Source organism: Amblyomma americanum, chromosome 2 (genome assembly GCF_052857255.1).
Source record: "Amblyomma americanum isolate KBUSLIRL-KWMA chromosome 2, ASM5285725v1, whole genome shotgun sequence".
Taxonomy (NCBI): Eukaryota; Metazoa; Arthropoda; class Arachnida; order Ixodida; family Ixodidae; genus Amblyomma; species Amblyomma americanum.
The window spans coordinates 143,175,415-143,192,666 of record NC_135498.1 but is presented as its reverse complement, the minus strand read 5'-3'; the positions used below and the strand labels follow the sequence as shown (position 1 = coordinate 143,192,666).

Below are 17,252 nucleotides of genomic sequence, written 5' to 3'. Positions count from 1 at the left end.
AACATAATGTTCTGAACATGTACTACGGGCTATATTGAAGTATGAGTACGAAAGTAGCCGCTTACAGCAGGATTCACTTGTAGCGGTGAACTTTACTGCTGACTCACTGAAGTCTGCGGAGACTGCTGCTGGGGTACCGAGTGCTGCATGAAAAATCACACTATTATCTGATACAAGAAAAATATTAAAACCTAACTCACCATTGGTTAAATCTGGTTCATGGCGCGCATTTGGTAGCTCAAGGCACTCTTTAGATGGGGCTGAGAGAGGTATGAAACTAATGTAGAAACTGACTATCGGAGCCAAATTCAGCAGGAAATAAAAAAAGATGCTTACAAAAGCGATCCCTCGAAGATGGAACAGGCCCTATTGCTGCGACACTGCATGCAGCGGGCAAGGATGTCCTGGCTGAAGGCGCTGCATGAAAGATCAGAGAGAGGTGGTTTATGAATAGTAAGGATTGCTAATACATTTCGCCAAACGTTATTTCCGCGCCGCATCAGGTAGCAGCGAGAATTGAGAAGTAAAATTATTGCAGGAATGTACGAAATTCAGACGCAATTAAAACGGGTACGACTTACAAAAGACTTCAATGGGATTTGTGGCGGGTATCGAGGCATGGAATGTAGCGGGCAGCAAAGCGGAGGTACAAGAGACTGCACGAAAAATCATTTCCTTCATATCACGCGCTCAAAAAAAAAAATGAAAAATTGACGTTTACCATTGGTTAAATCAGGTTCATGGCGCGCCTCAGATAGCTCGGAGCTCCCTCCATCTGCTGCTAATGAACATTGGTTGTAAGAACGCATGACCACACACTAAATTCATGCGCCATCACAAAGAACATCGCTTACAGAGTTTTTCATTCGAAGAAGAGCCAGACTCTGCTCTGGAGACATTGCAGGAATCAGGCAAACCCGCACTGTTTACACTTGCTGCAGAAAAAAAAAATAAGGCGATGAGCTACATCGCTAAGTGACAGAACTGATACGAATAAATGGACAAAGAAAGAAAAAAACCACCAATTATCACTCACTTCTGTTTTCCCGAGGGTCAATTCTTAGTCGGGGCGGTTTCCTTGGTTTTACAGCAGGTCTGTGCGAGAAAAGCTTCGGAACCGCATTTGGCTTCAGCTTCTTTTTCCCATATTTTTGCAATATGAGTGGTTCAAACTGATCGTCACTGAAATGTGCCTAGAATGAAAAGCGAAGATTAGGTCTCTCATGAAGGATGAATCAATTTCCGTCAAATGACGCGGCTAAAAATTTATATAGTTAAACAGCAATACCAACTATTTATTCGCATAACCATCCCTGTAATATTCCGAAAGGTACTGAGAGCCCATCGCAGCTAGAACTCCGTATTCGCGCCGAAATAAAAGCTGTTAAGAAATATCTAAGGGTAAGACGCGAGATGCCACGGCTGAACGAAAAATTACAAGAAACCAATAAAAATAACAATTTATGATGTATTTAATTTGAAATCAGTCATCGCAAACTGATTTCACGAAATGAAATAATTCAAAACGAAGATATATATAAAGCGATCTAAATAAATACGAATAAATGACACCTAATTAAGATGTTAAGCAGAAAATTGAAAGGATAATTAGGGGCTCGTTATTATACAACGAAAGGAGCGAGCAGTCTACGATTCCAAGGTGGACGCATGGGGATGTTTTGTTTGTAATGTTTATAGTAGTTTACATTGAGCTGAATCAGTCTTGTAATGATTTGATTGAGAAAGAAATTAAAGTAAAGCGGAAAGAAAGACAACGGGCCGATGGCGGGATGGCGCCATCGGCCCGTTGTTTTTTCTTCCGCTTTACTTTAATTTCTTTCTCAATCAAATCATTACAAGACTGATTCAGCTCAATGTAAACTACTATAAACATTACAAACAAAACATCCCCATGCTTCCACCTTGGAATCGTAGACTGCTCCCTCCTTTCGTTGTACCTAATTAAGGTGATTATACAATACCCGAACGTAGTTCACTGGCTACTTCAGCTCATATCTCGTGATTCCAGATTAAGGAACACTCCTTCCGTAAATTTACTAAAAGAATATTTCTGCATGGATTACACCTCGTCTAGTAAACTTGGGAAAAGCGGGAAAGTGAGAGAGGTGCCTTACCTCGCACACAACGCTGCTTCTTGTCGGCACGAAGTTTTTTCTGCCGATATAATGAAGCCATTGCTTCGTCTTCAAGCGATCCCGCTTTCCTTGAGGTACCATGAAAACTGCATAGCCATCCTCAGGCCGGTTTGAACAGTTATATGCGCAACACTGTGGCATTTGGCGAGCGCGCCGCAAAGAAAAACAACGTGCGCAAGGTCTCCTTTGCTTGAGTGGGTGAAAAAAGGCGCGCGAAGAACGAAAAGCTTCACAAAGAATGCAAAAAGCGCGCGTGTAACCATGGCGACCCGAGGGACAGCCAGAGTGACCAATTAGCGCGAAGCGGAACGCGCCGCGCGTCTGCGCGCGTTGTCGCGCAGAGGGTGCCCGCGCGGAGATCTGAATCCGAGTAGGTGGCGAGGAGGTGAGGAGAGGAGGTGATGCGGCGGCGGCAAAGTACAAAGCGTGGCGGTACTTTCTCTTTATCGAGGGACTTTAGCGCAAGGTCGTGATGGTGGTGATGCAGATTATAAAGGAGACCGCAGGCTTGGGTGGAGAACGAGGGGGTGTTAGGGGAACTACAGAATGGGTTCCGGAAACAAAGGAGGTTGGAGGACAATCTATTTTCATTGACACAGTGTATAGAAATTGCGGAAAAGGAACATAGGCCCTTATGGCTAGCATTTCTGGATATTAGGGGAGCCTATGACAACGTTACTCAGGAGCATTTGTGGGACATACTGGGCACATTGGATGTGGAAAATGGAGTAATTAATCTTTTAAAAGATATATATAGAGGTAACAGAGTGCTCATAAAATGAGGAAAAATGTATCAGGGCCTGTAGAGATACAGCGGGGGCTTAGACAAGGATGTCCTCTGTCCCCTTTGTTGGTCATGTTGCACCTGCAAGGGTTGGAGACCAAGCTAGAGGGGAGCGGACTAGGCTTCAACCTATCTTTTTTCAAGCAAGGGGAATTGATTAAACAGACATTACCGGGACTAATATACGCGGACGATATAGTGATAATGGCTGACAACAAGGAAGACCTGCAGAAGTTGTTAGACATATGCAGTATAGAGGGAGATAGATTAGGCTTCAAGTATAGTAAGGAAAAATCTGCAGTCATGATATCTAATGAAGAGGGCGGCGAGCATAGAATACAGGAGTTCGTGCTAAATGTAGTGAATGAGTACAAGTATCTTGGGGTGTGGATAAATAACAGTGCTGCGTATCTGACAGAGCATGAAAAATATGTAATGAATAAAGCTAGTAGGAATGCAGCTGTCATGAAAAATAGGGCACTGTGGAATTACAATAGGTATGAGGTGGTAAGAGGGATCTGGAAAGGGGTGATGGTCCCTAGCCTGACCTTCGGTAATGCGGTCCTGTGTATGAGGCCAGATGTTCAAGCAAGGCTGGAAATTAAACAACGGGGAGTAGGGAGGTTAGCTTTGGGAGCACATGTCAATAAACCAAATCGGGGGGTACAGGGTGATATGGGATGGGCGTCTTTCGAGAGCAGAGAGGCTAGCAGTAAGATAGCATTTGAGGAACGATTGAGAAAGATGGAGGAGAAGCAGTGGGCTAGGAAAGTTTTCAGATACCTGTATATAAAGAATGTTGACACGAAATGGAGAAAGCGAACTAGAAAATTGACAAGCAAATATCTGGACAGCAGTAAGGGGGCAAATCAGCAATTATCGGTTAAAAAAAGGTTAATGAAACAGAGAGAGCTCTGTGGAGAACAGGGATGCTGATGAAATCTGCACTGGGAACATACCGGACCTTTAAACAGGAAATTGTCAAAGAAAACATCTATAATAATTGTAGGGGAAGCTCTTTGTTGCTTGAGGCCAGGACTGGAGTTTTGCGGACTAAGACGCAGGCACCAGGAGATAGACACTTTGTACATTGCGTGCGGAGAGGAGGAGGAAACGGCTGAACACTTGATACTTTTCTGTAAAGGGCTTCTCCCTACAGTGGAAAGCAGCGGGGCTGACTTACCCAAGGCATTCGGGTTTAGGGATAGTGAAGGGAAAGTGGATTTTAAGAGGTTAGAAGTAACCAAGCGAAGGTTATCTGATTGGTGGCTAAAAGCAAGACAGGAGTAAAATTTCACAAGACATGGCAAGGTGGCTTGAGCCACCGCCCGATGCAAAGGGTTCAGCCGTATCCATTCATCCATCCATCCAGGTAGTTTTGGTCTTGTCAGGAAGATGGCTACCACTTCGACAGCTAACAGCTGTCATGGCCAGGTTACGAACTGAGTTCCGATGTCTGACTCGAATTTCGTAACAGGAGATGTGCGAAGAGTAGGAATTCCAGTTCCATCCTTCATAAAGTCTAATTGTCTACTGCAGAGTAGTTCGCTGTTGCTTTTGTTGCCGAAGTACGAAAGGGAGGGCGGGGGGGGGGGGGGGGGGGGGATAGAGATTACATATGAATTTCCAGTCCACATTTCCCATGGAGGAAGGAAAAATTAGAGGAGAGGCCATCACGTGACATTTTTTGTAGCCGGAAACGCGCTCGGCGCCGTATTGTCCTGGCGCGCTCTTGTATATTTTTATCCCTGCTCTTGTTTACGTTTCTCCGCGCGCGCGTTTCAAACCACGCGAAGGAGCCGGCCTAAAGAGACTCCCGTGCGAGTGGCGCTTGGTTTCTGGCCGTTGTTCGTGTACGGGAGACGTCGGAAGCGTTCGTGCGAGACATTCGGCTCCTTCCAGTTATTGCTCTTTGCCGTGTCGTATCCGCACAATCCCCGCTCTCTCGTTTGAATGAAACAGTCCGGCCTTGCATGGCCATAATCAAGTAGCATTCGGCGATGGAACTTATCGCAACTGCGGTAAGCGCGGGAAGGAACTTTCACTTATTACGGTGGCCCACCATGGTACGCGATGCCTTTTGCCGCTTTTGCTTGCGTCGTTTTGCGACGGCGGAGGTATGTACCCCTGAGTTGCTTGCAGACTGCACTTGGCGAAATATACTGGTATACTTACATCTGGTCCATCCTAGTCACGTGTTAATCGCAGGTATAGAAGGTTAATTTCACCAGATGAGGTGAAAGGCACAAAATTTTAGTTCATTGAAATTGTGTGTAAATATGCATCTGCTGCCAAAATATAGCAGAAGAAAACCTAATCTAGCATACACTTTCAAAAGCATGCTTGTTTGTGTTCTCTCTTTTTTTTCTGTTACCTATAGTGCCACTTAAATAGAACTTGTTTCTTTGTGCGATGTGGCATCTTTCATTCCTCTTTTTATGCAGTGTGTCTTGGATCGTGCTGTGTATTTCATGATGCTTCCAAACCAGCTACCCCACCTTAATGCAGTGTAAAATACAGTGTTGTGTTGTGTTTTATGGCACATAGGCAACTCAGGCCATCATGCGCTAAACTCAAGGTAAGGAAAATTATCGGTGGTGTAGAGGGCGTAAAACATTCTTTTGCATTACCTAATGATGAAGGAAGAAAGAAATTTTATGAATGGCTAATATTAAGAGCTTTGAAGAAGGTCGGGTTAATCTCAGCAGGCATCCTTGGTTTGGCAAGGATGTTGAGCCTCCCAACCAGTAAAACAAAACCGCAGCCTTCTCAGAAATGAGAATGTGGATGCGGCCCGCCGTTCTCGGGCTGATAAGCTGCTATCTGATACATCTTCTCTTCTGTATAAAAAACAAAAAAAAACAAAAAGACAAACTACTATATTTGGCGGAAACTGCAGTCATAGTGAAGTCGTCGAGGTTCCGCACGTTGCCTGGTTGATTTCCGCGGACCTGACGAGGTGAGATCGTTTTCATGCGTAGCTGCTTTTGGATCTTCGATGTTCTGTCTGTGCCGTGGAGATTGTTCTTGCGAGATGTCGACGTCCCGGCCTGTCTCCTGAGCCGCGTGCGTCGGATGCACCATGTTTTGTCGGTCTGTATGTGCGTGTCCTCCCGGGCGGTCGATATCCTGGTCTTTGTCGCTGAGACACTGTTTTCCCAGGCTGTCGACGTCCTGATCTCTCTGCATACTTTCATCGCCTCCGGGAATGTGCAGCAAGTGTTGCCTGTTTCGCCTCAAGAGCCGCTGGTTCTCAGTCTTCACCACGTACGACCTCGGTGCTGCTTTCTCGATTACTGTTGCTGTGCGTGACCAGTTGTCGCCGTGCACACGAACTGAACTGCCCTCTTTGAGAGGTGGCAGTACCTTTCCCCTCGAAGATTGGCAATGCTTTCGCACTGGGACACTGGAATCCTCGTTGTATTCAGGCAGGGAAGTGCGGAGGCGTCGGCCTTGCAGCAGTTCGCCCGGAGAGCGGCCATCTTCTAAGGGAGAAGAACGATAGGCTAAGAGACCCAACCAAAAGTCACCGCGTGACTCATTCGTCTTCTTAAGGATGCGCTTAATTATCTGAACCCCCTTTTCCGCAAGCCCATTTGACCTTGGGAATTCTGGACTCGATGTGATGTGCTGGAAGTCGTACTTCTGCGCAAACAAACGAAATTCTCGCGATGAAAACTGGGGCCCGTTGTCAGTCCACACTTGCACCGGGATGCCGTACCGTGAGAAAATGGCCGATATCTTGGCTATGACCTCTTTTGCCGCTGTGCCTCTTAGCTTCTCTACTTCAGGGAAATTTGAGTGGGCATCGTACACTACGACATAAGCGGCTCCACCAAACTGGCAGAGGTCAATTCCTACGCGGTACCATGGCCTATCCGGGGTGGGCTGCATGAGCAAGGATTCCCTCTGCTGGTTGTACGCATACTTTTGGCAAGTACTGCACACTCGCACGAACTCGTCAATGGCACTGTTGAGCGCAGGCCAGAATACGAATCTCCGCGCTCTGGCTTTGCATTTATTTAGTCCAAGGTGCCCCTCGTGAATCCTCTGAAGAATTTCTGCTCTCATAGATTTAGGTATGACAACTTTAGAGCCCTTGAGCAGTATTCCTTCTACCACAGACAGCTCTCTGGCAAACGGCTTCAGTTCACCGTCGATGGCAGCCCCTTGTGAAATTCGCTGTCTCACCTCGCTTAAGTACGGGTCATCCCTGATTTCCTTTTCCAGACGCTCTTTCATTGGCGTGCTTACGATGCTGGAGACGACCTGTACGGCATGGATGTCGCAGTCTGCTTCCGATGAGGCACTCGACGCCTGCGTTGGCGCTGGTGCACGTGACAACATGTCCGCCAGCAGCAAGTCTTTGCCAGGAACGAACTGCAACGTATAATCATATTGTAGCAGCCTAATAAAAAAACGCTGCAATCGCGGAGGTATGTCTGCAATGTTCTTTTGGGAAATTGCAAGCAAGGGCCTATGGTCAGTTTCGATCAGTACCCTGCGGCCATAAACAAAATGATGGAACTTTTCGCATGCGAACACTACCACAAGCGTTTCCTTTTCAATTTGCGAATAGCGGGTTTCGCTATCTGTTAGGGTCCTTGATGCGTACGACACTGGTCGCCAGTCACTGCCATATCGCTGCAGTAGTGCAGCGCCCAAACCAGTCCCCGAAGCGTCCGCAGTGATCTTGGTTTCCTTTGCTTCATCAAAAAGCGCGAGTAATGGAGGGTTTGTCAGTGCGTCGCGAATTTCTCTCCATTCACGCTGATGCGCCGCCGTCCATTCAAACATGACGTTTTCTTTTAAGAGTGTCCGCAGTAAGACTGTCTTATCACCTACGAAGAAACTGGCACACGTTCAAGCAAAAACTGGAGCTTTTCTTCACGGCTACGCCCACTACACCGCCCAGATCGGAAGCCGCCAAGACGGCAATCCTTCTCAGCGCCGCGGGTGAAGAGGCTCTCGACGCCTATAACAACTTCTCCTTCGAAGCAGGTGAGAGCAAGGAAGACTACCAGACAGTGCTGCGCAAGTTTGAGGCGTACTGTGTGGATGAAGGAAACGAAGTTTACGAAAGACATGTTTTTCGCCTCCGCGTGCAGGATGAAGGAGAGCCTTTTGAGCAATATCTGCGGCAGTTAAAGAAACAGGCGAGGCTATGTGACGGGACGTACTTGCGAAAGTAGTTAACAACGCCCATCATTCTGCGCACTGAATGCCTATCTTGCGGCGCCGGCAGCGAAAGGACGCTTTCAACTAAGTTGCGACCGGGACGAACGCCTTGCTCACCTATTACGTCGCCCAAGAACGCAATTTCTTTCAACCCAAACACGCATTTCTGCCTGTTAAACGTCAAGCCCGCCTGTGCTGCCCGCGTTAGCACGGCATGGAGGCGCTCGTTATGCTGCTTCTCACTGTCACCCCACACTAGAATATCATCAATGTATATGCGGACGCCTTCCAGTCCCTCGAAGATTTCAGTTAGCGTTTTCTGGAAAACTTCGCTCGCTGATGAAATTCCCAAAGGAAGACGCAAAAATCGGTAACGCCCAAATGGTGTCGCAAAAGTACACACCCGCGATGTAGCTTCGTCTAATGGGATTTGATAGAAACCTGCATTTGCGTCTAGCCGGGAAAAAAACTTTGCACCCGACAGCTCTGCCTCAATCTCTTCCCTTGTTGGCATTGGATAGTGCTCGCGTTTGATGTTCTTGTTGATTTCCCTTGGATCCATGCAGACACGAAGCGCTCCATCTTTCTTACGCGCTATCACCAAAGGGCTTACCCATTCTGTGGGCTCATCCACCTTTTTGATAATGGCAGCCTTTTCCATGCGCTCCAGTTCTTGTCGAAGAGGGTCCCGGAGGGCCAAAGGTACTCTTCGTGCTGGATGCACTACTGGGACAGCATCCGCCCGCAGGACCATCCGGTACTGCCGTCCAACACACCCCGTACCCTGGAACAAGTCTGGAAAGGCTTTCTCCGGTGCTGTCTCATTCCATTCCACCGAATCCACAGCTTTCGGCACTAGCCCAAACTGCTGACATGTCTGCAGCCCTAGTATGGCCTGCCGACCCTTCTTGACCACGAAGAAGGTCACAACGTGTGCCACACCGTTGAGAACAAGGATCTCTCTATCCACTCCGACATGCTTGATAGCACTGCCGTTGTACGCCTTCAGCACTGCAGTGCTTTTCTGGAGGCTCGCGGTGTTTTTCAAACGACGGTAAAGAGTTACAGGAACTATGTTTGCTTGTGAGCCTGTGTCAACTTTGAATCTAATTTCTTTGACGCGTATGTTTCCGCTGACCGTCCAGTCTGCACCGGCCCCGTCGCTGATTCCGCACACTCCGATATCTAAAATATCGAACCCGTCCTCCATCTTATCTTCTTTTACTTCATCTACCTGTCTGCTCTGGCGGCGCCTGCAGCATACCGCAAAATGATTCGGCTTCTTGCAAGCATAACATATCTTTCCATACGCCGGGCAGTCTCCTTGCGCATGAGCCCTGTTGCATTGTCGACATCGAAAAGGTTTCCGGTCATGCTCCCGTTTGTGGGCGTAGTCTACTTGTAGGGTGTCATTCGACCAAGCAGCATTTTGCCGCGCCGAGACCTCGGCCGCTTTGCACATCTGCTCCGCCTTCTGTAAGGTTAGGTCCTTTTCTCGTAGCATTTTCTCCCTTATCTTCGGATTGTTAGTGCCGAAAACAACCTGATCTCTTATCATAGATTCTTCGAGCGTGCCGAAATTGCATAGCTTCGCCTGTTTCTTTAACTGCCGCAGATATTGCTCAAAAGGCTCTCCTTCATCCTGCACGCGGAGGCGAAAAACGTGTCTTTCGTAAACTTCGTTTCCTTCATCCACACAGTACGCCTCAAACTTGCGCAGCACTGTCTGGTAGTCTTCCTTGCTCTCACCTGCTTCGAAGGAGAAGTTGTTATAGGCGTCGAGAGCCTCTTCACCCGCGGCGCTGAGAAGGATTGCCGTCTTGGCGGCTTCCGATCTGGGCGGTGTAGTGGGCGTAGCCGTGAAGAAAAGCTCCAGTTTTTGCTTGAACGTGTGCCAGTTTCTTCGTAGGTTTCCGGAGAACTGTAGCGGCTCTGGAGGCTTGACAATATCCATATCGGCGGGGCTTCGGCACTTCTGACACCATGTATCGTACGTCTAAAGGGAATAGGCACACATTGCAGCAAGGTGCTGTGCCGACGAAGAAAAAAGCCCTTGGCAGTTTATTCCTTTCCTTTTTAAAGACCACGAAACGAAAGAGGGGAAGGGGAACGAGGGAGGGAAAGATGCGGCCCGCCGTTCTCGGGCTGATAAGCTGCTATCTGATACAGCTGAGGTGCATAAAAAAATGAAGTGAATCAGTGGTTAAAAATTTAGAGTTTGCTGAGAAAACCTGCTTCTCTTAAAAAGCTAAAAACACATGCCGTGTCAACAACTGCATCTTCACTCAAAAGAAACATTGGGTGTAAAGGAATGTGTTCATTACAAAACTAAGTAAACTATTTATTCCTAGGTTTCTCAAGTTTTGTGCATGAGTGTGAAATGTGATTAACTGTTCAGTCATCTCCACATTTATCACATTTCGGTTTGTCATCACTTGTCAATTGAAAATTGTGTGTGATGTGAATGTGGCCTATACGGAGACATTAAATAACTTCAATGAAACGCTCCTGGTGCAAACATGACTTCCATTCACCTAGCACTGGCTTTACCAAGTGCAGTTTCCTGTTTACTTCATTGTTGCAGGCTGTCTGCCTTTTTTTCCTTAATTTCCTTTGTACTAACTTAATGCCATCCTTAAAAGACATGTTTACTTTTTTATTTCCTTGCTACGAGATTTACCAGCGCACAAATCTGCTGTCTCGTTGCCTTTAATTCCGATATGATTCGGGACCCAAATGAGTTTTTGGCTGTTACATTGTTGTGTATGATGTCACCAATCATAGGAGTGATTACATTTCTAGAGTGGAGAGCAGTAAGTAAACTTAAGGAGTCTGTGTAAATAATACTGTTTATGAGGTTCTGATATGCTATTTGTTCAATGACTACACAGACGGCGTAACATTCGGCAGTGAAAATTGATGCGCACTGTAGAGGCCTATTTCATTCCAAATCCCTTTTATCACTGCACTTACCAAGTAAATATGTTTTTGAGCCATCTGTATAAAAAGGTGTGAAAGTACTGTATTTTTCCTCAAGTGCAAGAAATTCTTGTCTTATATGTTGCTGTGGAGTTTGTTTTTTACGGAAGTGTGTAGGAGTGAAATTGATACCATGGAGACAGTGGATCTCGTCTTCGAGCAATGCCAGGTAATGGCAGTGTAAAGTACTGCCTTTAAACTAAAGCTCCCTGAAAATATTTAGTACATGGCTCTCCCTGGAAGCTTTCTGTGTCCAGCTTGCTGGCACGAGACAACACTTTGTATTTGAGAGCATAGTGATTTTCTGAGTGGACAGCTGTCAAATGTGCTCATGATGTAAAAAAAATCTTTCTTTGCTAGAATGAATTTAGAGCTTTGTGCATGACATCCCTGAGCAATTTTTTAAATGTCTAGTTGTGTGCATGCTATGCTCGCATAAGAATGGCCCAGATACTAGCCACACTTTAATCACGCTCTGCGGTGGATAGCACAACCCTCTTAGTTTTATGCTGAATGAGTGTGCACCTGTCTTCTTTTGGCTGAGTCGTGAACAGTGCTGCCATGCATGGTCACACACCCCAGCTTAGTGTTCAGCCTGCCTTTTAATGCTGCTATTGTTTTGGAATGTTGCAACCTGTCTTCACTGCGTATATTTGGGCAGCTGTGTCAACAGGGCCTTCTGCTACAGCAGTGAGGACAAGAAAAATCCTGCAGTATTTGATTTTTTATATTGAATACTGTGTTTATCTTCATAACATGTTCTTGTGTGGCTGCCCATGCCAGGAATGCTTTCTCATACAGCAGTGAGGATGGGAAAATATAGTAAAAAGTTAGAGTTCTTGACCCTGAATGCCAAATGTAGTATCAGAACATGTTCATAAAGGTGGCCATACCAACAATGACTTTTGATTACAACTCCAAGAGCCACTTATAGAGTTGACAGAAACAGAGAGGGCCGAAGTGCCTATAGTAGCACGGCAGGGGAGGATATATGGTGGTGGTGGTGTTGCCCCCCTCCCAAAGCCAGAAATTTTACTTAGGAAAACCATGCTGTACCCCTTTTCTCATCGAAAACAGTTCAAGAAATACATGTTTCAAATAGGAACGGCCCTCTTTAAGACTGATCCATAAATCCACCCATTGTACCACTGCAACACAGCATGTTTCACATCTGCAGATCTAGTCTGCAGCATAATATATGTGACCGCAGCTTTTCAGACTGCTTCTAGAAGTTTAGAAGTACCCAGTGGCTGTAGTATGTTTCACAGTGCTCTACATTATTTCAATGCTGTATTTCATGTTTAACGTGCAGACCTGCAGCTGTACGCACCAATTTTCGCTGCTTGATGAAATACTAGCTTGTAATTTTTCTGCGCACTTTACTTGTGATCAACAACACCGGCAAAGAAAGTGAATTTATTGTACGTAATGAACTCATGGAATTACTTTTCTTCAACATAACCACAAGCATCATTGAAATTCGATGCACATGTGGATCCTCATTTCACTAAGTGCTTTTTACCACAAATAACACTATCACAGGACAAGGGCACAATAAACGCGTGTGAGAAAAGCCTCCGAAATTCAGTTAGAGCTTTGCCGTTTCCGCACTTCTTGACCATGGCATCAGGCCCGTTTCACATGCATGCGAATTTCTCCGGCGACGCTGCGAATTCTGTCGGTCTGCGACTGGCCAGGGCCGTCGGTCTAGTCGCAGACGGCTTGCGATCGAGTTCTGTCCTGTTGGTAATCAGTCGCAGTGTCGGTATGTTCGCTCTGCGACTGACCATTGGGGAGCACCGAGACGGCGTGCGACGTGAGGTCACGTGGGAGCTGTTGCCGCGGTGGAAGCACAACTGTTTATTCAAATCAAAGCATGCGAAATATTGCCTTGCATCTAAAAATACGCTGGTCATAAAATCATCAACAAGTTCCGTGTGACGTTTCTGTCGCGTTTAATAATGGGTTGCCTATGCAAACCTTGCCTGTCCCTCCAACGGAATTCGCTGTGTCGCTGCTGCACGCGAAAGCAGTGACCGAAAATCGCACTGCGGACTCACCGGCTACACCGAATATTTTCGGTCCAGTCGCAGCATGTGAAACGGGCCTCAGCCAGAAAAGCAATTGCAGTACCTGCTACAGGAAACTGGTCTAAAAATAGCATGCGATCAAAAATAGGCTTGACCTCGATATGAACGAATACTCTTGAGCTCGGCACGCCAAAGAGGCAAATAGCTCCCAGACGCTTCAGATGTTATACGCTTCAAACGGGCATGCCACAAAGTTTCTCTATACTAATTACAAAGCGAGCGCAGCTGCTTCCTTTACAACAGACTCTCCGCCCATGTTATGGCCCCCGCCGCTAACACAAGCGCCATTTCCGAAAAACAAGATTGTCAGTTGTATTATAATCAACACCAGTTGAAATCGCTGGAGCGTTGCAAGAACATGTATAAGTAGCAACGAGGTTTCACTGCCGATGGAAACGGGAGCGCAAATGGCACACGCACACTGCACGCGCAAAACACGAAACGTTCGCACTACTTGCCGACAAACACTCTGCTGCGCACGCCGTATTGAACCAATGGTGAACGAACAGCGCGAATGATCCTTAGTGAACAGCGGCGGTCTCCCGTCGGCTCCCAGCAGTGTCGCAGTAGACGAAATGGCCGTGCTATCGTTGTCGCCGAGAGCGTTCAAATCCGGCCACGCAACAATATTTTTGCGCTGAATTCCACCTTGAGGCATGGGCGGACGCCGTAAACGTCAGCTTGTGAGCACCACCAAAAACAAACTCGCGCAGTTACGCCCACGCCGCACCTCATATGGCATGCCGTGGCCCGCTGCGCCCGGTTTGTAAACAAGCTGCCCGGACAAGATGGCCTCCCGATCTAGAAAAATACGTCACTTCCTCCACACTTTTCTCCCATGTTGTTGTACGAGAAGGGCCTCTCGTGAGTTTTCCTACCTCCATGACATTTCCCCAAAAATGGGCGGCTTCCCTGTTATTCGGCGCAGCATGGCGCGTGACAAATTTTTCTCAAGTGAAACTTCGCGTTCCACCATTAGGGGAAACGCGAGCAATGAAATGGCCGAATTGGTCAAATTGCGATGCCCCAACTTATTTGTTTCGTAACCCTCGCGTCTTCATCCGTGTTGTGAGGATGCTTTATAGTCTTATAGCGAAATATTTAGCACTAATTAGAAAACTACGTTTTTCAACTGTTATCGTAAAAACTTGTCAGCGAATTGCGCTTGTGATGGCCGTAGCGCATCGCTAATTCAGCGGGTTTCCGACGATTGAGAATCACCGCCTTAGTATCACCGGGAAGAGGAGCAGCCAGAGATTCCGCATGTTGCAACTATGCATATCTCTGGCCGAAAGCAAAAGCGTATCAGGCAAAGAACGATGCAAAGGAGGGACGAACTTTAAGGTTTATTTTCTTAGGTTTCGCTTTTTCAGCGATTGCTTTCACGCATCCCTTCGACATTTCCGAACCAACGACAGTAGAATGATTTTGTTTTTGCGCATTATTCCTGAGACGCTGCGGAGTGCAATTAAGTTCTCGACTTTTTTGTCTACACGAGCAACAGTTTATGAAAGTGATTATTCGAAGAAAACCTTTCAGTTTAACTTTTATCTCCATGTGCAATGAGCATCTTAAGAAACCACTAAAAGCTTTATTGCATAGAAAAGAGCTTCGTAAACATACTCACTCAAAAGCTTTCTCTTCCTCGTTAATCGTTTAACGCCCTGGGTATGACTTCACGAGGACGTTATTTGTAATTACTGAGCAAATATACCAGTTAGCCTAAAATAAAATGCAGCTCTAAAATCAATTAAAATTTGCAAATCATGCTGCAGATTTGGCTATAATTCGTGTATAAATTAGGAAAAAAAGTTTAAATGTCGCATATCCCAATAAATTATTTTGTGTAACTCGTTGGTCGTTTTGGCTCTACTTTACCCGAAGCTCTTCAAAGGCGGCCAAAATGCATGACGTTTTCCCGCGGTTTTCTCTCAGTGAACCTGTTTGCATCATGGATTTGTGAAACTTTCTTAGTTGACAGAAATACGGTAACTTCCCTACCGTCCACAGAGTGTTGTTTGCCCGTGAAAAATTTTCCCGCTAGTGGCGTGAGGGGTGTCGGCTCCAGTCTGCGGTCATTTGGCTCAAGTGTGCTCGGGAGTGAGCGCCGACATGCTGGGAGTGGACTATGAGGCAGTTTAAAGCGTAGGGCTGGGCCAAGTAGTGACTTAAATGCCGAGACATAAATTTCTGGCACAAAACATGGGCCACGAAACGAGAACCCTTGGGATGCGGTTCAAGTGCCGCTGCAACTTGTCCGAACGTTGGGAAGACCTTTGCGTCATTCGCTACACCTCTACGCAGCTGCCTCCAACGAAAGCAGCGCCCGCGGTGGAGGCGGCTGAGGACAACCCCGTTTTGCCGGACCGCAAGACTCCGGACAACTCGGAGACCGAGCAGCTGATCCGCGAGGAGCCCGCGGACCATTCGAACGTCCCACGCGACAAGAAGACTCGCCGTAGGAAGAGGTCGCGAAGGACCTCGGAAAGTAAGAGCTGTGAGGTTATCGTGTTGCACTCTGCCGCGTTTTGAACTGCGGCAGGAAACAAGATGGCGTATGGAGCTGCACATGAAAAGCCTCGAAGCCAAATGTGCGGGATAGCAAAGCGCCTTGATTAAGCGCTACTGCCGCCTTAGTAAACGGCGAACAGTGTAGTGACGTCAAATTTCTAACGACACCATACACGCGTAAGCAACACCACTTTGGGCTGGTCATGTGCTACGCAAGCGCTATTTATAGATTGCGATACAGCTTGGCTCCTTCAAACGTGTCTAAACTTTCTTGTGAAACCGATAAACGATTGAAGCCAACAGAGACCCTATTTGACACATGTGTGAGTTAGAGGACTTGTGGGAGGCTAAATTCTACTTTACCGAGGCCTGTCTGCAGGAAAATACAGATACCCTGTCCATCAAAAATAACTAATACCTGTGCTACACGGGCGTCTCGAATGCCTTCCAAATGAATGTCATTTGACTCGACTGCCAAACCTGCGCTGCTACACGACGTTTTTGAACGGCATTCGGTTCACACGACATTCCAGTCGACGGAGCTCCGCGGAGACATTCGAGATTTTGGAATGCCTTCGAGGCGCAATCGCGACTACTCTCTACCGCAGCGTCTTCGCGCCATAGGTGGCAGCATAAGTTTTTAAGAGCAAATACGTTCGTTAAACGATGAAATTCAAAATGCTATTTATATACACTGCACGGATCTTTTCCGGAAGTTTTTTCAGCAAGCAAATATTTACCGCATACTCTGGAACCCCTCGTAGGAAAGAAAGGCAGCCATTTTGGCCCGGTGCCAGTTTTTTCACTTGGTGCTGTTGCTTTTGTGTGTTTTGTCTTTTTATTTTGTGTGCGTGTGCGTCTGTGTGTACATTTTAAGTGAACTTTTTTTATTCAGTGAAGTTTATTGCGCTTCTTCGTTTTTGCGACACACACAGGAGATAGAGCCCATTGTAGCCAACAGACCGCACACAAAAAATGGCAGGGCTGTGGGCTTGGGTCCCTGTTAGAACAGATGCGTTTAGTAATGAATAAATAGTATAATTTATTATAAATGACATATTACTTTTAAAAGTAGCAATTTTATAGCGGGCTATAACTATAACAATTAATTGTTGCTGCTATATTTGTTTAAAACAAAACTTGACGGCAGCAGCGCCCCTGTAGCTTGGCGGCAGAACACTGGAGCTTTCGAATGCTTTTGGAATAGTCGTGTAGCACTATGCGGGTCCGTCCAGTCCGAATGCCATTCGAAGTTTCGAATGCCGTTCGACTCGAATGTCATTTCAACGTACCCGTGTAGCACAGGTATAAGACCTTGATGATCTCTGCATTGCGTTGTAACTGTCACTGGCTATTCGTGTCGCAACTCATTGAGTGCCGGTGCTAGCGTCCGTTCTGTGCGGAATATCACTAAAAATGGACTAAGTCAAAAGTGCAGTAAGATGCATTCGTGTACTATGAGCAACCAATGAAACGGGAACAAAACAATTCAAACACAAACAGAAAAATGAGAAATTTTTTTAGTACAGAAGCTCAAAACGAGCGCAGGTTAAC

General features: G+C 46.6%; 2 protein-coding genes across 2 annotated transcripts in view; one reads left to right on the top strand and one right to left on the bottom strand.

Annotated features, from left to right (window-relative positions):
* LOC144121836 (signal peptide peptidase-like 2B) overlaps positions 1–17,252 on the top strand; it is a 69,954-nt gene that overhangs the window by 50,791 nt on the left and 1,911 nt on the right. Inside the window, exon 14 of the mRNA XM_077655251.1 lies at positions 15,492–15,675. Within this exon, the coding sequence (XP_077511377.1) occupies positions 15,492–15,675 (184 nt within the window). The remainder of the gene's footprint in view (positions 1–15,491; positions 15,676–17,252) is intronic.
* LOC144118910 (uncharacterized) lies at positions 6,902–9,328 on the bottom strand. The gene is made up of 3 exons (XM_077651688.1): positions 8,732–9,328; positions 7,132–7,320; positions 6,902–6,910 (listed from the first exon to the last, which is right to left on the bottom strand). The coding sequence occupies exons 1-3, from the start codon at positions 9,326–9,328 to the stop codon at positions 6,902–6,904; spliced, it is 795 nt and encodes a 264-aa protein (XP_077507814.1).